The 27,436-nt window shown below is 43.5% G+C and overlaps 2 protein-coding genes across 3 annotated transcripts; both read left to right on the forward strand.

Annotated features, from left to right (window-relative positions):
• Positions 1-361: 361 nt before the first annotated feature.
• LOC135548443 (inositol-trisphosphate 3-kinase C-like) lies at positions 362-7,255 on the forward strand. Of its 2 annotated transcripts, none has more exons than XM_064978056.1 (7): positions 362-1,110; positions 3,283-3,382; positions 3,549-3,762; positions 3,909-4,113; positions 6,203-6,304; positions 6,385-6,456; positions 6,556-7,255. In XM_064978056.1, the coding sequence occupies exons 1-7, from the start codon at positions 730-732 to the stop codon at positions 6,763-6,765; spliced, it is 1,284 nt and encodes a 427-aa protein (XP_064834128.1). In that variant the 5' UTR covers positions 362-729; the 3' UTR covers positions 6,766-7,255. The 2 variants fall into 2 exon arrangements, with proteins under 2 accessions (XP_064834128.1, XP_064834129.1); XM_064978057.1 differs by having other exon boundaries at positions 362-655.
• A 10,950-nt stretch (positions 7,256-18,205) lies between these two features.
• Positions 18,206-27,423, forward strand: LOC135548444 (signal-induced proliferation-associated 1-like protein 3). Its single transcript, XM_064978059.1, has 8 exons — positions 18,206-18,475; positions 19,347-19,753; positions 20,237-20,605; positions 20,859-21,024; positions 21,599-21,827; positions 21,976-22,102; positions 23,964-24,042; positions 24,185-27,423. The coding sequence occupies exons 2-8, from the start codon at positions 19,398-19,400 to the stop codon at positions 24,332-24,334; spliced, it is 1,476 nt and encodes a 491-aa protein (XP_064834131.1). The 5' UTR covers positions 18,206-18,475; positions 19,347-19,397; the 3' UTR covers positions 24,335-27,423.
• The last annotated feature ends 13 nt before the right edge of the window (positions 27,424-27,436 follow it).

Here is a 27,436-nt window from a genome sequence, read left to right on the forward strand (position 1 = left end):
AAAATGTCAGATGCTTTCCACTTAACTAAATCACCATCTATCAGAAGTTGTTTCTTAGAGGATCATTCATAACTTTACACATTTTAACATTGAATGTCCTCTCTTTCAATGGGTTTTAGTTACGAATGCAAAATGCGGTGCTTATGTAGCACGTGCTCAATACTTTATAACCATTTAAAACTAAAATGGCAATTCTCCAGAAAATAAAGGCAAGACAAGTTCATTATCATAAACTGAGCTCCAGCCCCATGGCAAGACAGCCACTTATCGATGATTAACATGTGGCCAACGCAGTGTAGCTTATGGGCGGAGTTAACTGGGTCAACAGGGAGTGGCTAAAGAATAACTCATGTAAATCTAGCACCCCTATGTGGTGACGAAGAATTGCTGCCAGCATCTGGTTGAAAACATTTGGTCGCGGTTATAAAAATGTGAATGTGTTTGCTAATTAAAACATCGCAATATCTGTCTTATTGCCCGTGCAAAAGGTAATGTAACAATAGGCCTGCTTAGGTGGTTAAACTGTTTTGGATGGTTCAAAGGGGCATAGAGTTGCTGAGATCAGCCAGGTTATTGTTTCCATTCGGAGATGAAATGCACCGTGGCTCTCTTTTCGTTTGGATTAGCTAGCAAACCTCGGCAGCAGCTAAATCAGGTGAGGCTGCACTCATTCACCGCTAAATTTCCGATGAGTATGACTAAAACCCACTGACCACAGCTCATAACCCGATGAGTATGGGGGATATGAACCACAGTTACCCAAACGTATCGGGGGTTCCTGTATGGTCGGCAAACGGGAAGGCAGACTCTACAAAACATGCCGCTGATTTCCTTTCACATTGCGAAAACGCACACGAAAATGTTCCACAACTGGTGGTCAAATGTAATACAAGCCCATGCCGAATTGAATTGGAGTCCATCAGGGTTAGCGGGATCTCCGTTGGCTCTCATCCCGACGAGGATTCGATTTGCTCGGACAGTGGGTTCGGAGGCTCCCCCGCATCACTTCTACTCAGAAAGTTGTCAAACGCCTCATTGTCTGGGTTGTCACCCGCCTCGTCTTTTGAAGAATACGAGGACGACCGCGGCTTCCCTGATGATGTTCCCCGGGTGAGTGTGTGCGGGTTAACATTGTGCGCCCCTGTGATGGAGAGGGCCCAACCAATATTATGTTGATGATATCATACTCTATCAGCTGCCATATGATGGGACAGATCAGCATGAGTCTGAAATAATGTAACATTCTGCTCAGGGAGATGCAGGTTTCATTAGATTATATGACTAGAACTAGCTTTGGCTCAACAGTTCTGCTAAATTTAGCCTAAACCACTGGAAATGAGGACAACGTGCGAGATTTCTCCAGTCCCGGTAAATGTCCACCTGTCATGCCAGTACATCTTATGCCTTTTTTTTATTACTGTGACTGCAAAGGGAAAAGAAGTCCACAATGGCACAGAAACTCGAAACACGTGTGATCTGTCTCCTAGGTGCCCTCTCTCGCTCCCTCTCCTCATCCCTCTGTATCTACAGACCGAGGCTCAAAGCCTGTCACTCTATAGGCTGAGCTGGGGATAGGCTATTTGAATAATGCTCGCAGCTACATAACATTTTCGGGCATTAAAGAGTATTAGACTGATACAGAGATGATTACAGAATTTCACCCCTGGCAGCACCAGGGTGTTGCATCATGTTTACTAGCAACACTCCAGTGATATATAGTGAGTATTGTCTACATGAACCAAGGTTTTCCACCCTCTCATTCCCTAATACTACACAGGCCTCTCCCTTGGCATCCATCATTTATGGAGTTTATCTGCTCTGGCTGCCCACTATCCTACAGTTGACAACATGCAGGAGAGAGGGAATGGGTGATAGAAAAAGGATGGACATAGATGTGGGGGGATATATTAGAGATTGGACAAAGATGGGACAATTATTATTTGAAATCTCATTGTATTTGTATAGAAAGAAAGTAGTCTACTTCTAGACAACTAAGTTTTGAAGAACAAAAAGGTTTGGTCAACTCCTTAAGGTGTATACTCTCCTTACCTGGGGGGTTGTAGCTGCAGGCCACTACACTAATGGAGAACAGATTGGGCAAGTATTTCCACATAAATGCATATCCTCATCTATACATACTGGGGGACATGTTTTAGAATATTGTCAAACTACCGAGACCTAGAGCAGAACAACAAACTCAACACTCGATACCATCTAATGCATCTTGCCTATGCCGTTCTGTACCATCACCCATTCATATATCTTTATGTCCATATTCTTTATCCCTTTACACTTGTGTGTATAAGGTAGTAGTTTTGGAATTGTTAGATTACTCGTTGGTTATTACTGCATTGTCGGAACTAGAAGCACAAGCATTTCGCTACACTCGCATTAACATCTGCTAACCATGTGTATGTGACAAATAAATTTGATTTGAACACCCACTTTGCATACTCACTGTGGTACTTTAACGTGTGGGTGTGGTCTCACATTCACTACATCTTTGATCAAAACAAGTCCAGCAGCCTGTAAATGTTTGATGAATGTGTGCAGCTGTTGCGCCAGCTATTAAAAATATTGTCGAGTCAGGCCATTACTGTTCCTGCTGGCCGATATGCGTTAATAGGTAGGTAATGTTAAACGTAGCACAGAGACCCTTTACTTGGCCATTCTTCCCGATTTCCGACTTGGAAGACAACACTTCTTCTAAACTACCATGTCCAGTTCGTTTGAATTTAGAAAATGCTCCGTTATTAAAAATAATTTGTTGGACTACTTCGTGGCACAAAACATTTATTGAATGTAATAATGGAGCATTTTCTAAATTCAAAGAACCCCCTGAAACTAGACTTTTAGCACGTGTTGTCTTCCAAGTTGGGAATTTTGGCAAGTAAAGGTTTGGTTGAAAATTCTGTGCTACACTTAACATTATCTACCTAATAACGCACATCGGCCAGCAGGAACGGTAATAATGGTCTGACTAGGCAATATTTTTAATAGCTACTGTTGCGTAAGATTCCAGCCCAACCTCTCCTACATGTCTTGGCTCAGTCTAGTAGTCTGTCAATGGCTGTTTCCATAGAGACACTCAGCCATAGGTCAACAAGTTGTGTGACGGAGTCTGAAGTCTGAGGTTGTCTTTCTCATGACGGAGTCTCTCAGTGGAGTTACAAGGGAGTAGGACAGACGGAGAAGGAAATGTAAGCTAGAAGTGTTGCACTGTACGCTAAGGAATGGGGTTGTGAGGTGTAATGTGCAAGATTGCTTGCTCTTCCCATGCAGGGCGTCACATGGAAGAAACCTGGAAGTACAGGGACTTTGCCTCCCCTCTCCGTGCCCCCCAAGAAGCCACAGCCCTGGGTACAAGTGGTTGGACATGCAGGTTGGTTCTTTGTCGGGCTATCTTTAATTGGTCTTTTGCTGCCTTGATGGTTTTGTGAAGTTAGTATTTCTTACTGCTGATAAAAATGGCTGTGTAGTACCAAATGTGTTTTGAACATATAACATGCATCGTCTCCCTCCCCCCTCTTTTGTGGCTGGTGTGCCAGGGAGCTTCCATGCAGGGGACTATGGGATGCTGCTGAAGCGCTACACTGAGGGGGAGCAACAGTGCCTGCAGAGGCTGATGGAGGACTCTTTGAGGCCCTTCGTACCAGGCTACCACGGAGTGGTGCAGCGGGCTGAACAGGACTACAACATGATGGATGACCTGCTCACTCACTTCAACTCCCCCGCCATCATGGACTGCAAGATTGGCACCCGGTGTGTGACTGTGTGATTTAGAGGCACTGGGAGCTGGTTTACCCTGACCCAGATTAAACCAACCTCTGGGCTAAAGTGTTCTTTAGCTCTGGGTGTGTTGTCTTGTGATGAGTATGTATATAATATTGAGCTGTCTGCTCTGTTAGGACATACCTGGAGGAGGAGCTGACGAAGGCTCGGGAGCGTCCACAGCCTCGTCAAGACATGTATGAGAAGATGGTGGACGTGGACCCAGAGGCCCCCACTGCAGAGGAGCAAGCCCTACAGGCAGTACTCAAGACCAGATACATGCAGTGGAGAGAGACCCTGAGTTCCACCACCACTCTGGGTTTCCGCATCGAGGGAATCAAGGCATGGACACACACACACACACAGACAGACAAATGCAGGGAGACGAGATAAGTTGGTCAGCTGTATTGATCCATTGTGTTTCTATGGCTTAAGTGCTGTATGACCGGAGCCGAGGCTGGTGAACGTTGGAAGAGAAATGACATCTTAGTCATTTAGCAGACAGTGGATTTATTTAAGATACTCTTTAAAGAAGTAGGGTTTCAGATGCTAGAAATATCTGAAATGAACTTAAATCATACTTTTACATAAAAAATAAAAAAAGTATTTATTATTGAACCTTTATTTAACTAGGCAAGTCAGTTTAGAACATTCTTATTTACATTGACGGTATACCAAAAACCTCCTGTCTTATAGGACAAATATAGGACAAAACACGCATCATGACGAGAGAGACAACGCTACATAAAGAGAGACCTAAGACAACAACAATGCAAGGCAACAACACATGGTAGCAGCACAAAACATGGTACAAACATTAGTGGGCAATGCTTCCTCATACTATAGCCTGAACCATTAGTTGTCTACAATCTCTTTTTCAATGCTTGAACATTTGAGTGAGAGAGAGAGAGAACTTCCCTCTTCCCACTTTTTTCCCTGCATAGTCCTAGAGATAAGGATGCAGGGATTGACTTTGAGGGTTGCCTGGTGCAAGTGAACTGAGCAAGTAGCCAGCAGCATACCACCCTGAATCCCACTGCTGGCTTGCCTCTGAAGTTAAGCAGGATTGGTCTTGGATGGGAGACCAGATGCTGCTGGAAGTGGTGTTGGAGGGCCAGTAGGAGGCACTCTTTCCTTTGTTTTTAGACCAATGTACCAATGCCCCAGGGCAGTGATTAGTGCTGCCTTTCAGATGGGACATTAAACAGGTGTCCTGACTCTGTGGTTACTAAAGATCCCATGGCGTTAACCCTGGTGTCCTGGCTAAATTCCCAATCTGGTCCTCATACCATCATGGCCACCTAATCACCCCCAGCTTCCAATTGGCTCATCCACCCCCCCCTGTAACTAGTCCCCAGGTCTTTACTCTAAATGATAGTGTTCTCAGTCAACTTACCTGGTAAAAAATAAATACAAAATAACTACTCTGAGGTTGCCCCAGTTGATAAAAAAAAAATACAACTCGAAACAGCAAAGAATTCCACTAGGCCTAGCCTAAAAACATATTTTTGGTTCATACCCATTGTTTTGTTTAAGTGAAAGACTGACAATTTCAGACTGCTTTGGGGTTTTCCCATTAGGCAGGTGATTTTTAAAACCGAAAACAACCATACTGCAAATAATTTCAATAACCTAGCATAGGACCTACACTGGGGCCCAAGTTTCATAGGAGCGTCTCACGCTTGGCAAAAGTTGCGTGTCCAATGTCGCTAGCAGGTCAGTCAATTTTATTTATTTTTCTGTTTCCTCCCTGTTGTTTTAGGGCCTGAACAGTTATGCCATTTCTGCGTGTAATTAACTATTCCCAAATTTATGGGCAAGTGGCTATAATCTTTGGGAACCCAACAAATATTCCTGACTTGCCCAATAGGCAAGTGCCTTTCAGACCTAAATGTACCTAAATGTAGTAAGGATGTTGCCAAAATATATTTTAAATGAAGGTGCCCACACGCGTCCTCCACCAGGTAAGTTGACCACTGTTCCAGGGGTTTTCAACTTCTTAATTGTTGCCCTAATAGTGGTAGTAATAGTATTTATTTTTCTATACACAGTTTTTGTTGTTGCACCCATTGTTGGGATTTATAAAGAGACAACCATTTGTCTCCATTTATGAGTTTTTTGCATTTCTGCATGGGGATGGATGACAAAGGGATTTGACCCAATGTTTATACCCCAGTGAAACGGGAAGCAGTGGAAGGCGAAAAAACAGTTCTTCAAAGGGAGATGTTATTTCTAAGAATATTTAGGGTTGCCAATAATTTAACAAATGTCTTTCTCTGAGCAATATTAGTATAATATAATTTCCAAATGTTTTGGAGCAATATAGCATGGTATTTGTACTGTATGTATTTTGTAGTTGACATTTTTTTTATAATCAAGGGTGCCAATAATTTGATGTGACTGTCTACAACATTGTTAAATGCCTGTTTAGAAGGCTGATGGTGTGTGCAACACAAACTTCAAAAGGACCAAGAGCAGAGAAGCGGTGAAGGAGGCACTGCAGGACTATGTGGATTGCAACGCTCTAATTGTGGTGAGTGTGTGTCGCTGTTAATCTTACCCCCGTCATCCCCCTTCCTCGTTCAGGATTACATTTCTCTTCTCCATTTTCAGAAGGGATATCTAAGACGACTGAAGGAGCTTCGACTGGTGTTGGAGACATCCGACTTCTTCAGGACACACGAGGTAAGCTGTTTTGCACTGCTTTCACAGTATAATGCATTTCTTGATGCTGGTCTATGTATGGAGAGGTGCACACTAACATCTGTCTCTCTCTCTCTGCAGGTTGTGGGCAGCTCCCTGCTTTTTGTGCATGACAGTACAGGGAAGACTGGAGTATGGATGATTGATTTTGGGAAGACTGTTCCCCTGCCGCCTCCTCTCACCCTGGACCACCGCACCCCCTGGGAAGAGGGCAACCGAGAGGACGGGTACCTGTGGGGGCTGGACAACCTCATCAACATCCTGACTGACATACTGCCTTACCAGACCTGAACCTCAATCTGACTGACAGAACCTCATCAAAACCAAAACACCCCCTCCCACCTGAACCATACCGTATCTGAATGGCCACGTCACGTTTCACCTTAGAGGGTTGGATAACCGAGAGACTGTTCACAAATTGGACTTGGATTCTGTGTTGGTGTTTTTAACCACATCATTAATGACGTTAGGTACGAGTGTTTGTTTTTGTAAGATCGCTTTATAGATTAAAGAAAGCAATGAATTGACCTACGTGACTTCAATGAGGGCCAGCCTACTTTCTGGTAGGTTCTGATGTGTTCTGAACCTATCGCCCGTAATAAAGCGTAGTGTGCTATGATAAACTGCTTCTAATGGCTTTAATGTAATGTCAGCTGCATTCATGTACAGTGTGTTTAGTAAGTCAGCAGACCCCCCCCCCCCCCCCGAATTTAACATTTTGTTACATTACAGCCTTATTCTAAAATTGATTATATAAAATAAAGATCTATACACACACACACTAAGTTGAAGTCGGAAGTTTACATACACCTTCGCCAAATACATTTAAACCCAGTTTTTCACAATTCCTGACATTTAATCCTAGTACAAAATGCCTGTCTTCCGGCAGTTAGGATCACCACTTTCTTATAAGAATGTGAAATGTCAGAATAATAGTAGCGATTTATTTCAGTTTTTATTTCTTTCATCACATTCCCAGTGGGTCAGAAGTTTACATGCACTCAATTAGTATTCGGAAGCAAGTTAAATGTTTTTAACTTGGGTCAAATGTTTAGGGTAGCCTACAACAAGCTTCCCACAATAAGTTGTGTGAATTTTGGCCCATTCCTCCTGACAGAGCTGTTGTAACTGAGTCAGGTTTGTAGGCCTCCTTGCTCGCACACGCCTTTTCAGTTCTGCCCACACATTTTCTATGGGATTGAGGTCAGGGCTTTGTGATGGCCACTCCAATACCTTGACTTTGTTGTCCTTAAGCCATTTTGCCACAACTTTGGAAGTATGCTTGGGGTCATTGTCCATTTGGAAGACCCATTTGCGCCCAAGCTTTAACTTCCTGACTGATGTCTTGAGACGTTGCTTCAGTATATCCACATAAATTCCCTCCTTCATGATGCCATCTATTTTGTGAAGTGTACCCGTCCCTCCTGCAGCAAATCACCCCCACAACATGCTTCAAAGCACCACCCCCGTGCTTCATGGTTGGGATGGAGTTCTTCGGCTTGCAAGCCTCCCCCTTTTTCCTCCAAACATAACGATGGTCATTAAGGCCAAACAGTTTATTTTTGTTTCATCAGACCAGAGAACATTACTCCAAAAAGTACGATCCCCATGTGCAGTTGCAAACCGTAGTCTGGCTTTTTTTATGGTGGTTTTGGAGCAGTGGCTCTTCCTTGCTGAGCGGCCTTTCAGGTTATGTCGATATAGGACTTGTTTTACTGTGCATATAGATACTTTTATACCTGTTTCCTCCAGCATCTTCACAAGGTCCTTTTCTGTTCTGGGATTGATTTGCACTTTTCGCATCCAAAATACGTCCTGAGCAGTATGACAGTTGCGTAGTCCCATGGTGTTTATACTTGTGTACTATTGTTTGTACAGATAAACGTGGTACCTTCAGGCATTTGTAAATTGCTCCCAAGGATGAACCAGACTTGTGAAGGTCTTGGCTGATTTAAACTTGATTTTCCCATCATGTCAAGAAAAGAGGCACTGAGTTTGAAGGTAGGCAGGTCTTGAAATGCATCCACAGGTACACCTCCAATTGAAATGATGTCAATTAGTGTATCAGAAGCTTCTAAAGCCATGACATTTTCTGGAATTTTCCAAGCGGTTTAAAGGCACAGTCAACTTAGTATATGTAAACCTCTGACCCACTGGAATTGTGATACAGTGAAATAATCTGTAAACAAACAATTGTTGAAAAAATTCACTTGTGTCATGCACAAAGTAGATGTCCTAACTGACTTGCCAAAACTATAGTTTGTTAAACCAATCAGTTATGTTGTGACAAGGTAGGGGTGGTATACAGCCCTAATTGGTAAAAGACCAAATCCATATTATGGCAAGAACAGCTCAAATAAGCAAAGTGAACTGACTGTCCATCATTACTTGAAGACATGAAGGTTAGTCAATACAGTAAATTTCAACTTTTAAAGTTTCTTCAAGTGCAGTTGCAAAAACCCGCAAGCGCTATGATGAAACTGTCTCTGATGAGGGCCGTCACAAGAAAGGAAGACCCAGAGTTACCTCTGCTGCAGAGGATAAGTTCCTTAGAGTTAACTGCACCTCAGACTGCAACTCACAAATGCTTCACAGAGTTCAAATAACAGACACATCTCAACATCAACTGTTCAGAGGAGACTGTGAATCAGGCCTTTATGGTCAATGTCCTGGAAAGAAACCACTACTAAAGGACACCAATAATAAGAAGAGACTTGCTTGGGCCAAGAAAAACGAGCAATGGATATTAGATCGGTGGAAATATGTCCTTTGGTCTGATGAGTCCAAATTTGAGATTTTTGGTTCCAACCGCTGTGTCTTTGTTTGATGCAGAGTAGGTGAATGATGATCTCTGCATGTGTGGTTCCCACTGTGAAGCGTGGAGTAGGAGGTGTGGGGGTGCTTTGCTGGTGACACTGTCAGTGATTTATTTATAATTCAAGGCACACGTAACCAGCATGCCTACCACAGCATTCTGCAGCGATACGCCATCCCATCTGGTTTGCGCTTAATGGGACTATCATTTGTTTTTCAACAGGACAATGACCCAACACACCTCCAGGCTGTATAAGGGCTATTTAACCAAGAAGGAGAGTGATTGAGGGGTGCATCAGATGACCTGGCCTCCATAATAATCTGACTTCAACCCAATTGTGATGGTTTGGGATGACTTGGACCGCAGAGTTAAGGAAAGGCAGCCAACAAGTGCTCAACATATGTGGGAACTCATGAAGCTGGTTGAGAGAATGCCAAGAGTGTGCAACGCTATCATCAAGCGAAAGGGTGGCTTTTTTGAAGAATATAAAATATATTTTTTATTTGTATAACTCTTTTTTGGTTACTATATGTTTCCATATGTGTTATTTCATAGTTTTGATGTCTTCACTATAATTCTACCATAAAGAAAACCCTTGAATGAATAGGTGTGTCCAGACTTTTGACTCGTACTGTTTATACATTTTTATTTAAGGAGTGCCACTGCAGATATATTTTTATATTGATGAGACAGTTATGGTCCCGCCCCCCATCTTTTCTCTACAACTAAGACATTAAGGCAAAGAGCATATGTACAGCAATTAGTGTGTTTATTGATTTAGTAGTATTATATGAGTAGCAGCTCATCAAATTGGCAGCTTGGAACGTAGAACTGAACAATTGTGATATTTGGAGAAAAGTCTGCAACTGGTTTCTTAGACAGGCTACTCAAATGGAAGCCATTAAAATGTGGACCAACTTACACATGTCTTGCAGTAATTGTTGTCCTGTGTTATTTGTCAGGCTCACAGCAGTTTGTCAGCTGAACAGAGGTTGCTGAACAAAAATGTTTTATTTGTAACTGGGAATAGAAAGAGCTCTACTAGTTGCAAAAAAATTATAGTATATGAAAAATAATGCTAGTTAACTTTGGTAAAAAATATGTATTCATGTATATGTTGCCAGACTATAAGCTCTGTTAATATATCCCTGATATGGTTCAAATATAACTCTATGGGTCCCACATGAGTCCTCTTCCCTTTCGCTAAGAAAGGGCAAATCCTTGGCAGGCGGGGCTGAGAGGGGGGTGTGCCAGTGTGTGAGCATCAGAGCTCCTGGTCCAGTCCAGCTCCAGCCTCTCATACCTGCTCTGCCCCCGCGAACACAGAGTGTAGCTGCCCAGCTGCCAGGGCAGAGGAAGCTCATGCTGGAACTGAGAGGAGGGTCTTTCCCAGGTCTTCCTCCTTACCTAGGTCATATCCCCCACCCGCTCACCCAAGGCACACTGGCCCACAGGCCTGGAAGGCAGCTGGGGAAGGCTGTGGGCCATAGACTTGGCCTGGGGCTCTGTGACAGAGAGAGGAACAGGAGGCCCTGGACAGAATGCAGTGTAAGGCAGGGCAGCCTTGGATGCTTTCTGGGAGTGGAAGCCATAGCGGGAGACCAGCTTGTGGAGGCTCTCCCTCCAGTTGGCGACCGCCTCGTCCCTGCTGGGCTGGAGGCGGTAGTACTCTGGGACAGGGTGAGGGGCAGGGACGAAGGGGGCCTGCAGTGAGGAGGACAAGCCTGAGTCACTGGCCTGGACCGGCAGGGGGTCTGTCTTAGCAGCAGTGAGCCTACGGGACTTCCTGTAGATGTACAGCAAAGGGTCGTTGAACACCAGAACCTCCTGTTTCTCAACAACCTCCACCACCTTCTGTCTGGCCAGCGGCTTGAAGGGCCTGTTCTTGACACACTGTTTGGGGGCACTGGCATGAGGAGGCGGGAATACTGGGGGGAACAGAGAGGCTTTTCCCTTCTCCTTCACCTCCACAGGCATCACAGATTCTCTGCTGGTACTACTGACTGTCAGCTCAGGGATTATCACCTGATTTCCTTGTCATGAGAGATGGAGAGACTATTACCAATTTAGTCAAATGCTGAAAAACCATCTGGCTGAGATTCTCTGCATACTGCACCTAACATGCTTTAACTTTGCCTTCATGTCTCTCTGAAGTACCCTATGCCTTTCCCCTATGGCTACCCTATGGGTAAAATATAATGCAGATGTTACTTACCTTGCTTTTTAACGGATATGACTGGTGGAAGCTTCTCTGTAATGGTCATGCCTGAAACAGGGAGAAGAGTGATAACTAAGAGGACATATTGTAGTGCTGGGTTGTGTGTAATAATCAGAGGTGTTTGCTGTATAAATCAAATCAAATTTATTTGTCACATACACATGGTTAGCAGATGTTAATGCAAGTGTAGCGAAATGCTTGTGCTTCTAGTTCCGACAATGCAGTAATAACCAACGAGTAATCTAACCTGACAATTCCAAAACTACTACCTTATACACAAGTGTAAAGGGATGAAGAATGTTGATGTACATAAAGATATATGAATGAGTGATGGTACAGAACGGCATAGGCAAGATGCTATCGAGTACAGTATATACATATGAGATGAGTAATGTAGGGTATGTAAACAAAGTGGCATAGTTTAAAGTGGCCAGTGATACATGTATTACATAAAGATGCAGTAGATGATATAGAGTACAGTATATACATATACAAATGAGATGAGTAATGTAGGGTATGTAAACATTATATTAAGTAGCATTGTTTAAAGTGGCTAGTGATATATTTTACATAAATTTCCATCAATTCCCATTATTAATGTGGCTGGAGTTGAGTCAGTGTGTTGGCAGCAGCCACTCAATGTTAGTGGTGGCTGTTTAACAGTCTGATGGCCTTGAGATACAAGCTGTTTTTCAGTCTCTCTGTCCCTGCTTTGATGCACTTGTACTGACCTCGCCTTCTGGATGATAGCGGGGTGAACAGGCAGTGGCTCGGGTGGTTGTTGTCCTTGATGATCTTTATGGCCTTCCTGTGACATCGTGTGGTGTAGGTGTCCTGGAGGGCAGGTAGTTTGCGTTGTGCAGACCTCACTACCCTCTGGAGAGCCTGTTGTGGGCGGAGCAGGATGCTCTCGATTGTGCATCTGTAGAAGTTTGTGAGTGCTTTTGGTGACAAGCCTAATTTCTTCAGCCTCCTGAGGTTGAAGAGGCGCTGCTGCGCCTTCTTCACGATGCTGTCTGTGTGGGTGGACCAATTCAGTTTGTCTGTGATGTGTACGCCGAGGAACTTAACTTACTACCCTCTCCACTACTGTCCCATCGATGTGGATAGGGGGGTGCTCCCTCTGCTGTTTCCTGAAGTCCACAAACATACTTCTGGTCTGAGTAAGCTGGGGACATTCTGCTTTCTTCTTCTTCTTTTGCTCTGGCTTCCTTTGCACCATGAGCTCTAAGTCTTCAGTCAGTATTTTCAGCAGTTGCATGAGATATTTCTTACTGATGATAGGGTTGATTGTAATCTCGCCCACCATCTCTGTGGAGATGTCTGGTTTCCGAGCCCCTCAGAATGGGACTTGACGGGTAGTCTATGGCAGGAATGGACAAAACAACCGTTGTTTTTAATTGGCTGATCTCTTAGTCCATCAACATCTAGCATAACCTCTAGAACTTCCCCTTTGAATTTCAAAGTGTGATCAGCGCAAGTGATTTAGGCTAAACAAGTGAGCTCGGGAAATCGGAAAGTATGCATCTTTGAAATAGTTTTACATATACATTTTATATGTCCGAAGCCAGAATCAATTGGGCTTGCCAAAAATAATATGGTCGCTGTGATAGAAAATGTATTTTGATCACCGATTTTCAGAATTTTTCACACTGTATTTCACAATCAACCTAAACTTGTCCCCAGGCTCACTCCAAACCGATCTGCCTCAGCTTGCCCCTCAGGGTGGTCTGGTTGGTGATCTTGATGGTTGGTGAGCTTTTTCCAGAAAGGTGCGGGCTATATGGTGCAACTCCGGGTCGGTGTCAGTCAGGGGCACCCCCAGCATCACCAGGTCCACGTCTTGGAGCAGCTCCAGGGCTTCCAGGTTCTTCCAGCTCCCCAGCTGCCTCCATGAAGGCTCCTGCACCCCCACTTGGCTTAGAAGCAACACCTTAATGAATTGAATAATCTCAGAGTTCAGGGTATGTGAGTGTGAGCGGACCACCTCCAGCAGGGCAGCACTGTACTCCTCATAACCTTGTTTATCTGCCTGCTCCAGCTGGTTCAAGATGGGGATGATGATTCTCTTCAGACAATCAATGTCTGAAATGGACTGGACCTCCTCCTCTGGCTTGAAGACTCGGACAGGGTTTGTAGGAGGCATGGTGCATCTCACAGCTTTGGCTGTGAGAGATGTCTGTTGTGGAGTAATTTTGCCCCAACTTTGGAAGTATGCTTGGGGTCATTGTCCATTTGGAAGACCCATTTGCGACCAAGCTTTAACTTCCTGACTGATGTCTTGAGATGTTGCTTCAATATATCCACATACTTTTCCTCCCTCATGGTGCCATCTATTTTGTGAAGTGTACCAGTCCCTCCGGCAGCAAAGCACCCCCACAACATGATGCTGCCACCCCCGTGCTTCATGGTTGGGATGGTGTCCTTCGGCTTATTCAGTATTCAGACCCTTTGCTATGAGACTCGTAATTGAGCTTAGGTGCATCCTGTTTCCATTGATCATCCTTGAGATGTTTCTACAACTTGATATGAGTCCACCTGTGGTACAATCAATTGATTGTACGTGATTTGGAAAGGCACACACCTGTCTATATAAGAACCCACAGGTGACAGTGCATGTCAGAGCAAAAACCAAGCTATGAGGTCAAAGGAATTGTCCGTAGAGCTCAGAGACAGGATTGTGTTGAGTGTACCAAAACATGTCTGCAGCATTGAAGGTTCCCAAGAACACAGTGGCCTCCATCATTCTTAAACTGAAAAAATTGGAACACCAAGACTCTTCCTAGAGCTGGCCACCTGGCCAAACTGAGCAATCAGGGGAGAATGACCTTGGTCAGGGAGGTGACCAAGAACCCAATGGTCACTCTGGCAGAGCTCCAGAGGTCCTCAGTTGAGATGGGAGAACCTTCCAGAAGGACAACCATCTCTGCAGCACTCCACCAATCAGGCCTTTATGGTAGAGTGGCCAGACGGAAGCCACTCCTCAGTAAAAGGCACATGACAGCCCACTTGGAGTTTGCCAAAAGGCATCTAAAGGACTCTCAGACCATGAGAAACAAGGTTTTCTGGTCTGATCTAACCAAGATTGAACTCTTTGGCCTGAATGCCAAGCTTCATGTCTGGAGGAAACCTGGCACCATTCCTATGGTGAAGCATGGTAGTGGCAGCATCATGCTGTGGGGATGTTTTTCAGCAGGGACAGGGAGACTAGTCATGATCGAGGGAAAGATGAACAGAGCAAAGTACAGACAGACCCTTGATGAAAACCTGCTCCAGAGCGCTCAGGACCTCAGACTGGGGTGAAGGTTCACCTTCCAACAGGACAACAACCATAAGCACACAGCCAAGACAACACAGGAGTGGCTTCGGGACAAGTCTCTGAATGTCTTTAAGTGGCCCAGCCAGAGCCCGGACTTAAACTCGATCAAACATATCAAATAAGATGTTATTTGTCACATGTGCCGATTACAACAGGTGTGTAGACCTAACAGTGAAATGCTTACTTACAAGCCCTTAACCAACAATGCTTAAAAAAAGTTAACTATAAAATAGAAAATAAAAGTTACAAATAATTCAGCAGCTGCAGTAAAATAACAATAGTGAGGCTATATAGAGTGGGTACCGGTACAGAGTCAATGTGGGGGGTGGCACCAGTTAGTTGAGGTAATTGAGGTAATATGTACATGTAGGTAGAGCTAATGTGACTATGCATAGATTATAAACCGAGAGACGCAGCAGAGTGAAAGAGGAGTTTGGGTAGCCCTTTAATTACCTGTTCAGGAGTCTTGTGGCTTCAGGGTAGAAGCTGTTAACTTCTCTGGGATATGTGGGACCTCGCCAACAGCCAGTGAAATTGCAGGGCGCCAAATTCAAACAACAGAAATCTCATAATTAACATTCCTCAAACATACAAGTATGATACACCATTTTAAAGATAAACTTCTTGTTAATCCAGTCACATTGTCTGATTTCAAAAAGGCTTTACCGCGAAAGCACACCTTGCGATTATGTTAGGTCAGCGCCTCGCCACAGAAAACCATACAGCCATTTTCCAAAGAAGGAGAGGTGTCACAAAAGACAGAAATAGGTTTAAAATGAATCACTAACCTTTGATGATCTTCACCGGATGGCACTCCCAGGACTTCATGTAAGACAATAAATGTGTGTTTTGTTCAATAAAGTTAATCTTTATGTCCAAAAACCTCATTTGGAATTGGTGCGTTATGTTCAGAAATGCATTGTCTCAAACAAACATCCGGTGAAAGTGCAGAGAGCCACATCAATATACAGAAATACTCATCATAAACATTGATCTAAGATACAAGTGTTATACATACGATTATAGATAAACTTCTCCTTAATGCAACCGCTGTGTCAGATTTAAAAAAAACTTTACGTTAAAAGCACACCATGCAATTATGTTAGGTCAGCGCCTAACCACAGAAAAACATACAGCCATTTTTCAACCAAGGAGCGGTGTCACAAAACTCAGAAATAGCATTATAAATATTCACTTACCTTTGATGATATTCATCGGAATGCACTCCCAGGAATCCTAGTTCCACAATAAATGTTTGTTTTGTTCGATAAAGTCCATCATTTTTGTTCAAATACCTCCTTTTTGTTTGCGCGTTTAGTTCACAAATCCAAATTCACATGGCACAGGCACTTAGTCCAGACGAAAAGTCAAAACAGTTCCATTACAGTTCGTAGAAACATGTCAAACGATGTATATAATCAATCTTTAGGATGTTTTTATCATAAATCTTAAATAATATTCCAACCGGACAATTCCTTCGTCTTTAGAAATGAAAGGGAACATAGCTCGCTCTCACGGCCGCAAGCATGACTTAGCTCATGGCTTTCTGCCAGATCCCTGGTTCACACAGATCTTATTCTCTTCCCCTTCATAGTAGAAGCCTGAAACAAGGTTCTAAAGACTGTTGACATCTAGTGGAAGCCTTAGGAAGTGCAATATGAGCCCATAGACACTGTATATTGGATGGGAAATTACTTGAAAAACTACAAACCTCAGATTTCCCACTTCATGGTTGGATTTTTTCTCAGGTTTTTGCCTGCCATATGAGTTCTGTTATACTCACATACTTCATTCAAACAGTTTTAGACTTCAGCGTGTTTTCTACCAAAATCTACTAATTATATGCAAATTCGAGCTTCTGGGCCTGAGTAGCAGGCTGTTTACTCTGGGCACCTTATTCATACAAGCTACTCAATACTGCCCCCCAGTCCCAAATAATTTTTTAAGAAGCCTTTTGGACCTCGACTTGATGCTCTGGTACCACTTGCAGTGCGGTAGCAGAGAGAACAGTCTATGACTAGGGTGGCTGGAGTCTTTGACAATTTCTAGGGCCTTCCTCTGACTCCGCCTGATATAGAGGTCCTGGATGGCAGGAAGCTTTGCCCCAGTGATGTACTGGGCCGTACGCACTACCCTCTGTAGTGCCTTGCGGTCGGTGTGCCCAAGAAGACTCAAGGCTGTAATCGCTGCCAAAGGTTCTACATCAAAGTACTGAGTAAAGGTTTTGAATACTCATGTATATTTAATATTTCCATTTTTTCCCAATAAATTTGCAGAAACTTCCAAAAAAACGGTTTTTCCTTTGTCATTATGGGGTATTTTGTGTAGATTGATAATAAGAACAAACAGTTATTCAATTTTATAATAAGGCTGTAACGTAACAAAATGTGAAAAAATTCAAGGGGTCTGAATACTTTTCGAATGCATATATATATATATATATATATATATATATATATATATATATATATATATATATATATATATATATATATATGTACAGTACCAGTCAAAAGTTTGGACACAGCAACTCATTACAGGGTTTTTCTTTGTTTGTACTATTTTCTACGTTGTATAATAATTGTGAAAACATCAAAACTATGAAATAACACATATGGAATCATGTAGTAACCAAAAAAGTGTTTAAACAAATCAAAATATATTTTACACATGAGATTCTTCAAAGTTGCCACCCTTTGCCTTAATGACAGCTTTGCACGCTCTTGACATTCTCTAAACCAGCTTCACTTGGAATGCTTTTCCAACAGTCTTGAAGGAGTTCTCACATGGCGGTAATGCACCATAACATTGAATGCCAACTGTCAATAAACCCCACAGAAGAGGCGGAGGCAACAACGGTAGCCAGCTAGCTAGGACCACGGGTAGACCATGTCCTTCTAACGACAGTGAGGGCAGGAATTAGAGGACACAGGGTGCTAGTTAGTTAGTTAGCTAGCTAGGACTCTGGTTCACAGGAGGCAGAATAGGTATTTAGCTAACGATAGCTAGGACACCGGTAGACGGTGTCCTTTGCCCCCGCTTGTTGGGCACTGTTTTCCTGCAGTTCTGTTAACAACAGCGAGGGCAGGTGTTCAGCAAGCAGGAGCGAAGGACACTGTGTGCTAGTTAGCTAGCAGGCAGGATTGGTAGCTAGCTAGCACACCGATAGACAGTGTACTTCACCCTTAAAAGTCAGATAAAACTTTTATTAAACTTTTGACCAAATTTTTTATCTCATAGACAATCAGTGGAAATCCAGAATATCAAAAGTGTCGCACAAGCATAAAGATGGCATGCCCGAGGGGGGGGTGTTCATGCAGGAACCAGTGGGATGCTCGAGGGGGAGGACGTTCATGCAGAAACCAATGGGATGCTCGAGAGGGGGCATTGTAGGAAGATGTAGGAATGCCCACATGCAGGAACGGCCACATGCAATCACAAATTGATTAAAGTTGGACAATTCCATAAATTTCTTGAAAAACTAGTAGGTTGCTAGAAAGAGTAGGGTATTAAACATAGCTGCTAATTTGACAGGAAAAATATGAAATTCTATGGGAGCTTGTGTGACACACACACACAGTGGACAGAGGCTGAGAGCACTGTGAGTTCATTTGGGATATGTGAACTGGCTCATTGACACTGAAGAGAGGTAAGTATTCTGTTTTTCCTCTACAAGTTATTCCCTGATTTCTCTGGAATGTGATTTAGCATATGCAGATGATGGCTAAGAAATTGTATTATTGTGTCTGCAGTCCACAACATAACGCCAGTGATGACTGATAACATAGTCTAATTACTTATTGACAAGAGTTATCCAGCTGTTTTGTGAGTGGTCATGATTGATGGATGCTTTTGGAAATTTTGCTGATGGTCTTGACCACAGATAGATAGCCTGCTGTAGTTGTTATGTGCTCGCATTAGGCCTATAGGCACTGACCTGTGGGGATGAGCCAAGACACTTTTGCAACAATAACGTTCTCTAAAGATGACCAGAAGAATGGTCACTGATTTGGTTGATACATGCATTATGGTTGGGATGTTAAAATTGATTGATATTAATGGAATAAGGTCTTGCAGAAAAAAGCAATTGATGACATTTCATGAATAAATTCCTTCAACATTAATTTCTTCAATCTGTGCTATTCAGAGCAACCCAGAGCTCCGAATCCCAGTGCAGCACAATGCAGCTATGTGTTAACAAGGAGAACATTGACCACACTCACATTAACAATCAGCCCTCTATTCCTCAGTGCCAGAGCATATAGCCCGTGCCTCTTCTAGCCTGGCTCTGGACAGTCCCTCCTCTCATATAGTGAAGCCTTAGCTCAGTTAAACCAGGCAACGAGTTTTGCTCGTGTTAGGGCTGAACAAGGGTGCCTAGTACTACCACACATGCTTACTAATTTCTCTCCCCCTAATTCTCAGTTTTACATTTTCAAGCCAGTCTGGTCATACATTCTCCCATAGCTGCCATTGAACATACCAACCATCACCTCTGTCCAACACACTCTATTTCTCAGGTGGAGTTGCTGTGCCCCCCCCCCCCCACCAGCAGTGACACTCTCTCTGCCATGGCCTCCTGTATCACTGCCCACAAGGGCTGGTTTGGTGAGAGGGGGGTTCACCAGGGGGTTGGGCTGGACATCCTCTTCAGTGGCAGGGACTTTGACACACCAGATCTGTACTCCCCCAATGACACTAAACAACCTCAGGAGGCCAAGTCACACTATGCCTGTCCCAGGGCCCCCCAGAGGTCCCTGCATGGCTGGGGCACATACAGCCCCCCTCCGCAGATATCCAGCCCCAGCACTGAGAGAAGAGGGGGGGCATCCTCTTCTGCCAGGCCTGTCTCCCTCAACCAGTGCCAGGGCTACCATGCCCACACCCTGCCCCTGCCTCGCAGAGCCCTGGCTGTCTTCAGACCCATGTGAGTAACAGACAGGGGGAGTAAGGAAGTGAGGGAGGAACACCTTGGTGGGTAAGACACCTGGCGGGAGTGAGAGACAGGAAGGGGGGCAAAAAGGGAGTGTGGAAAGGGACACACAGGTGAGAGACAGGCATAGTGAGACAGAGACCATAGTGGGAGGGACCCTGGTATAGATTGATGTATGTAATGATTCCGGGTCAGCTGAGAGCTGCAGAGTCCCACATGAGGGGACCACAACCTTCGTGTGACACATAACTGTTACATACAAACACACTGGGTGCGGCATTGGGTTAGCAATAAGTGATTGGATTAATGCTTGGATAAGTCTCAATAATGTCGACATTTCTCTATGCGTCCCATGTGCGAGTTTGCACATCTGCACTGTGTGTGCATTTCTTTGGTGTGTTTGTTTGTACTGCTGTGTCTGTCTATGTTTGTGCTGTACCTGTGGTTCTGAGATGGTTGTGTTTGTTTTGCCTGCAGTGTCTACAGCAGCACTCAGGGATTTAAGACTACTACAGTGGACAAACCTCACATGCTCAGAGCCACTATCAGATCCAGCCCCTCGGACCCTAATCAGTCTGGCCGACAGCAGAGCCAGCACCAGAGTCAGCCTTTCCAGCACCAGCAGCAGCCCAGACCAAACCAGCAGCAGCATCAGCACCAGCGAAGCCTAAGCCCCAAGCTTCTCTACCAACCAAGCCTTCATCCCAAGCCGGTCTACCAGCCAAGCCTCAGTCCCACTGTTCCTGTCTATAGGAGACTCACAACCTGGCAACACAAGGACAACACCAACATAGACAGCAACACCATCAAGACCAACAGCAGCTCTCACAGTAACAGCATCAAGAGGTGAGTTTGAGCGTAAGAGCGGGAGAGAGTGAGAGAACGTTATTCTATATTATTTCAGTTATTGCAGTTCTATAGTTCATGTATCAAGTACTTACTTCATTAATGTGTAATTCATCAATTTGTAATTTGCAAGAGAAAAGGCTATGTGATCTGAGTTGACAAAGGAGTTTCTATTGAGTTGATCCAAACAGGATTTGCAGCGTGTTGAGATGATTAATTACTGAGTAACTGTGCGGTACCACTCTGTAATCAGACAGGTGGACATGACGTCCCAGAACGTGTTTGGTCAGCCACGTGTCCTGGCCTCGCTGCGGGGACCTCCCTCTCCACGACAGACCCGCAAGACAACAAATCTAGAGGAGGAACTGAGGAGGCTCATCATAATGGACAACACATCAGAGGAATCAGGGAGGGATGCAGTGAGTTAAGACCTCAACACACATCATAGAGGCACAGGTGTTGAATATTGTTCTAACATACTCAAATTCAATATGAGTACGAACCTTACAGATGTGATTTTCCTGTGTTTTATATATATTTCCACACTATGAGGTTGGAATAATACTGTGAAATTGTGAAAATGATAATAATGCCCTTTTAGTGTAAGAACTGTTTGAAAAGACCGCTTGAAATTGAAATTTCAGTCTGTCTTGTGGGAAGGCGTTTTGGCCTGCCTGGTGACATCATAAGTGACCAATAAGAAAGAGAGTTCCAAACCTCTCTGCCAATAACAGGTAGTTTTCAGTTTTTCCATCCCCACTCAGACCACTCCCAGACAGTCCTTGCTTGCTTGAGAAATTGCTCTTTGCTAAGAAGCTATTTTCATTTTATTTTGACAATTTTAATTGAAAACAATCCCAGTAAGGTACTTAATTGTTACCCAGAAATTATTTGATATTAAGATAAAAACAGCTGCATTGAACCTTTAAAGTTCAAGATTATGTCCATGTACACATTTAACTGACCACAGCTCATTTTGCTTCTGTCCCCTAGTACTGCCGTCATAGCCTCTCTACAGAGATCAGTCTAGGCAGTGGTCCCATGGACTACAGTCTGGCCTGTTCCCCAGTGTCTGACTGCTCAGAGTTGGCGGGGCTGGAGGACCTGTCTGCCTCTGAGCTGTCCCTGACAGAGTCCTGGGACTCTGGGCACATCCCCCTACCAGACCCTGCAGGGAGCCTGAAGTGGAGCAACCTGGTCAACACTGCCAAGGCCTATGAGGGTAGGAGAGTATGTGTGCAAGAAGCATGTCCATGTGCCTGAACTTGCCTATGAATGCTTGTGAGATGCATGGCATTTAAGACTAAATGATAATATGCAGGGACTTTTGTGATATCAGTGTATGGTGCATTTATGTTTCATGTTTGTAGCACAGAGGACAGTGGAGCCCATTCCCCCCAGTAAGTCCATGAAGCATGGATCAAAGGGTGGACCCACGGCTTGCCAACCCAATTACTACCCTCCTCAGGACTACAATTTCCAGCCTGTAATAAGAAGGTACTGTACACACATTCTCTCTCCCTATGGTTCCATTCCCTTTACTGTGCGGATATACAGTGGGGCAAAAAAGTATTTAGTCAGCCACCAATTGTACAAGTTCTCCCACTTAAAAAGATGAGAGGCCTGTAATTTTCATCATAGGTACACTTCAACTATGACAGACAAAATTGAGGGAAAAAAATCCAGAAAATCATATTGTAGGATTTTTAATGAATTTATTTGCAAATTATGGTGGAAAATAAGTATTTGGTCAATAGCAAAAGTTTATCTCAAAACTCTGTTATATACCCTGTGTTGGCAATGACAGAGTACAAACGTTTTCTGTAAGTCTTCACAAGGTTTTCACACACTGTTGCTGGTATTTTGGCCCATTCCGCCATGCAGATCTCCTCTAGAGCAGTGATGTTTTGGGGCTGTTGCTGGGCAACATGGACTTTCAACTCCTTCCACAAATTTTCTATGGGGTTGAGATCTGGAGACTGGCTAGGCCATTCCAGGACCTTGAAATGCTTCTTACGAAGTCACTTCTTCATTGCCTAGGCGGTGTGTTTGGGATCATTGTCATGCTGAAAGACCCAGCCATGTTTCATCTTCAATGCCCTTGCTGATGGAAGGAGGTTTTCACTCAAAATCTGACGATACATGGCCCCATTCATTCTTTCCCTTACACGGATCAGTCGTCCTGGTCCCTTTGCAGAAAAACAGCCCCAAAGCATGATGTTTCCACCCCCATTCTTCACAGTAGGTATGGTGTTCTTTGGATGCAACTCAGCATTCTTTGTCCTCCAAACATGACGAGTTGAGTTTTTACCAAAAAGTTCTATTTTGGTTTCATCTGACCATATGACATTCTCCCAATCTTCTTCTGGATCATCCAAATGCTCTCTAGAAAACTTCAGACGGGCCTGGACATGTACTGGCTTAAGCAGTGGGACACGTCTGGCACTGCAGGATTTGAGTCCCTGGCGGCGTAGTGTGTTACTGATGGTAGGCTTTGTTACTTTGGTCCCAGCTCTCTGCAGGTCATTCACTAGGTCCCCCCGTGTGGTTCTGGGATTTTTGCTCACCGTTCTTGTGATCATTTTGACCCCACGGGGTGAGACTTGCGTTGAGCCCCAGATCGAGGGAGATTATCAGTGGTCTTGTATGGCTTCCATTTCCTAATAATTGCTCCCACAGTTGATTTCTTCAAACCAAGCTGCTTACCTATTGCAGATTCAGTCTTCCCAGCCTGGTGCAGGTCTACAATTTTGTTTCTGGTGTCCTTTGACAGCTCTTTGGTCTTGGCCATAGTGGAGTTTGGAGTGTGACTGAGGTTGTGGACAGGTGTCTTTTATACTGATAACAAGTTCAAACAGGTGCCATTAATACAGGTAACGAGTGGAGGACAGAGGAGCCTCTTAAAGAAGAAGTTACAGGTCTGTGAGAGCCAGAAATCTTGCTTGTTTGTAGGTGACCAAATACTTATTTTCCACCATTATTTGCAAATAATTTCATTAAAAATCCTACAATGTGATTTTCTGGATTTTTTTCTTCTCATTTTGTCTGTCATAGTTGAAGTGTACCTATGATGAAAATTACAGGCCTCTCATCTTTTTAAGTGGGAGAACTTGCACAATTGGTGGCTGACTAAAAACTTTTTTGCCCCACTGTACACACATAATGGCTCTACTCTGACTTAATGAAACTGTGGGTCCTGTAAGATCTGGCTATTCATTCTCAAAGGCACATGGGAATAGTATGGAGTGTGCCATTATGGAGTTGTATATTTTAATTCACCTTCAGCACATAATCTTTTCCCCCATGAAGCTTGTGTTGAAGTTATTCTGTATTAACAAGATGTTTTGCTTCTCTAAAGTGAAGTGCCCAGTGATCTGTCTGATAGACTTCACGACCTGGAGGTGCTGCTGAGACACTTAGAGAGCAACCTGGAAAAGGTGAGACATTTCTATCTCAGATACACAACCCCCATCTGTCATCATTAAATCCATGTGTTGACCACCTCAGCATCTCTTTTTAAATAACCCCAATGACCTCTCTCTCTCTCTCTCTCTCTTTGTCTCTCTCTATGACGGTCAGGAGAAGCAGGACAGGATAGCCCTGATGGGGGAAGTGACGATTCTGAGGGAGACCAACCAGCGCCTGTGGGAGGAGTCTCTTTCATCGAATGAAAAGCTCTGTAAACTCAGCCTGTTGTTCAACGTGGCCCCAGGAATGGTGCCTAGATAGAGAGAATGACCAACAACACTAAGAGGAGAGAGGGATAACTTGAACAGAGGGGTGGAGGACTGTCTGCAAAATGTGATCAGAGAATGAGGATATATAAACTCAGCAAAAAAACAAACGTCCTCTCACTGTGAACTGTGTTTATTTTCAGCAAAATTAACATGTGTAAATATTTGTATGAACATAACAAGATTCAACAACTGAGACATAAACTGAACAAGTTCCACAGACATGTGACTAACAGAAATGGAATAATGTGTCCTTGAACAAAGCGGAAATCACACATTGTCATGCTGGAGGATCATGTCAGGATGAGCCTGCAGGAAGGGTACCACATGATGGAGGAGGATGTCTTCCCTGTAACGCACAATATTAAGATTGCCTGCAATGACAAAAATCTCTGTCCGATGACGCTGTGACACACCGCCCCAGACCATGACGGACCCTCCACCTCCAAATCGATCCCACTCCAGAGTGCAGGCCTTGGTGTGACGCTCATTCCTCCGACGATAAATGCGAATCCGACCATCAACCCTGGTGAGACAAACTGCGACTCGTCAGTGAAGAACACTTTTTGCCAGTCCTGTCTGGTCCAGCGACGGTGGGTTTGTGCCCATAGGCGAAGTTGTTGCTGGTGATGTCTGGTGAGGACCTGCCTTACAACAGGCCTACAAGCCCTCAGTCCAGCCTCTCAGCTTATTGCGAACAGTCTCAGCACTGATGGAGGGATTGTGCGTTCATGGTGTAACTCAGGCAGTTGTTGTTGCCAGCCTGTACCTGTCCCACAGATGTTCGGATATACCGATCCTGTGCAGGTTTTTTTTACACGTGGTCTGCTACTGCGAGGATGATCAGCTGTCCGTCCTGTCTCCCTGTCTTAGGCGTCTCACAGTATGGACATTGCAATTTATTGCCCTGGCCATATCTGCAGTCCTCATGCCTCCTTGCAGCATGCCTAAGGCACATTCATGCAGATGAGCAGGGACCCTGGGCATCTTTCTTTTGGTGTTTTTCAGAGTCAGTAGAAAAGCCTCTTTAGTGTCCTAAGTTTTCATAACTGTGACCTTAATTGGCTACCGTCTGTAATCTGTTAGTTTCTTAACGACCGTTCCACAGGTGCATGTTCATTAATTGTTTATGGTTCATTGAACAAGCTTGGGAAACAGTGTTTAAACACTCTACAATGAAGATCTGTGAAGTTATTTGGATTTGTATTAATTATCTTTGAAAGACATGGTCCTGAAAAAGGGAGGTTTCTTTTTTTGCTGAGTTTATATACAAATATATACTGTATATACAGTACCAGTCAAATGTTTGGACACACCTACTCATTCCAGGGTTTTTCTTTATTTTAACTATTTTCTACATCGTAGAATAATAGTGAAGACATCAGAACTATAAATAACACATATGGAATCATGTAGTAACCAAAAAAGTGTTAAACTAATCAAAATATATTTTATACTTGAGAATCTTCAAAGTTGCCACCCTTTGCCTTGATGACAGCTTTGCACACTCTTGGCATTCTCTCAACCAGCTTCACCTAGTGACTACCAAATTGAATTACTAGCACTGTGAATATACTTTAACCTGAGATGCCCAAAGTAAAGTAATAATAACTTTTAAAGGACTACTAAGTATACTTAGTTTGAGGGCCAGTGGCCTTGACTTTAGATTATGAAAAACTGAGTTACACAATGTGATTTTTTCAAATAATAAATTTTTAATAATCTAAAATACTATATTGTGTGGTATTTAAAATAAATGTTAACTCGTCTCAAATAACTCAAATGAGTGGATTCGGCTATTTCGGCCACACCCATTGCTAACAGGTTTATAAAATCGAGCACACAGCCATGCAATCTCCATAGAAAAACATTGGCAGTAGAATGGCCCCTACTGAAGATCTCAGTGACTTTCAACGTGGCACCATCATAGGATGCCACCTTTCCACAAAGTCAGTTTGTAAAATTTCTGCCCTGCTAGAGTTGCCCTGGTCAACTGTAAGTGCTGTTTTTGTGAAGCTGAATTGTCTTGGCACAACAACGGCTCAGCTGCGAAGTAGTAGGCCACACAAACTCACAGAATGGGACCGCTGAGTGCTGTTGCGCGTAACAATTGTCTGTCCTCGGGTGGTTTGTCGAGATCAGTGTGGAAGAACTTGACTGGCCTGTGCAGAGCCCTGACCTCAACACCATCGAACACCTTTGGGATGAATTGGAACACTGACTGAAAGCCAGGCCTAATCGCCCAGCGTGCCTGACCTCACTAATGGCTGAATGGTGGCTGTATGGAAGCAAGTCCCTGCAGCAATATTCCAACATCTAGAGGAAAGCCTTCCCAGAAGACTGGAGGCTGTTATAGCAGCAAAGGGGGACCAACTCCATATTAATTCCCATGATTTTGGAATAAGATATTTGACGAACAGGTGTCCACAGACTTTTGATCATATGGTGTATTCACATCAGCAAATAAAAACATTCAAATGCTTAATGAATTGTCCATTCTCTGCTCCTAATTACTTAAACTATATTGTCGGCTGTTTGCAGGTGGGGGACTGCAAAGTGATACTAGAATAGCTAACGTTATTTTCATTAATTCTAGTAGAAATGTATGTCTTGGTAATATTAAATTTAAGGAAGAAATCCTGCATGTTGATTGTAAATTCCTATATAAAGAAAAGTTCCTTTCAAGAATAAAACTATTAAGCAGGGCTTGATGGATTTAATGCAATGATCTTTAAAATAACCCTGCAGGTCCCTTTCCCTATCTCCATAGCTTCTGAAAGAATCACTAAGAAAATCCTCTTGGCCCAAATCAAAGTCAAATTACTAGAATAGCTAACACTACCACATACTTTAGGCCATGTAGAGTATAAACATATTTTGACACCATGCATAGAAACACTTCAGCAAACTTCAATTCTCAATTTGAATAACTAAATACAACATTAAGACTTCAGTTCTTACCTGCCTGGTAAAAGATTAGTGATTCTTAAAATGTGTAATATAGAAACACAGACATTACACATATATTCATAAATAGGTAATAAATACATCTGTCAGTCCATGGTGCAAGTGATTGTTTTGTGCTACATACTGTGTA

The sequence above is a fragment of the Oncorhynchus masou genome, chromosome 11, assembly GCF_036934945.1.
Source record: "Oncorhynchus masou masou isolate Uvic2021 chromosome 11, UVic_Omas_1.1, whole genome shotgun sequence".
NCBI classification, from domain to species: Eukaryota; Metazoa; Chordata; class Actinopteri; order Salmoniformes; family Salmonidae; genus Oncorhynchus; species Oncorhynchus masou.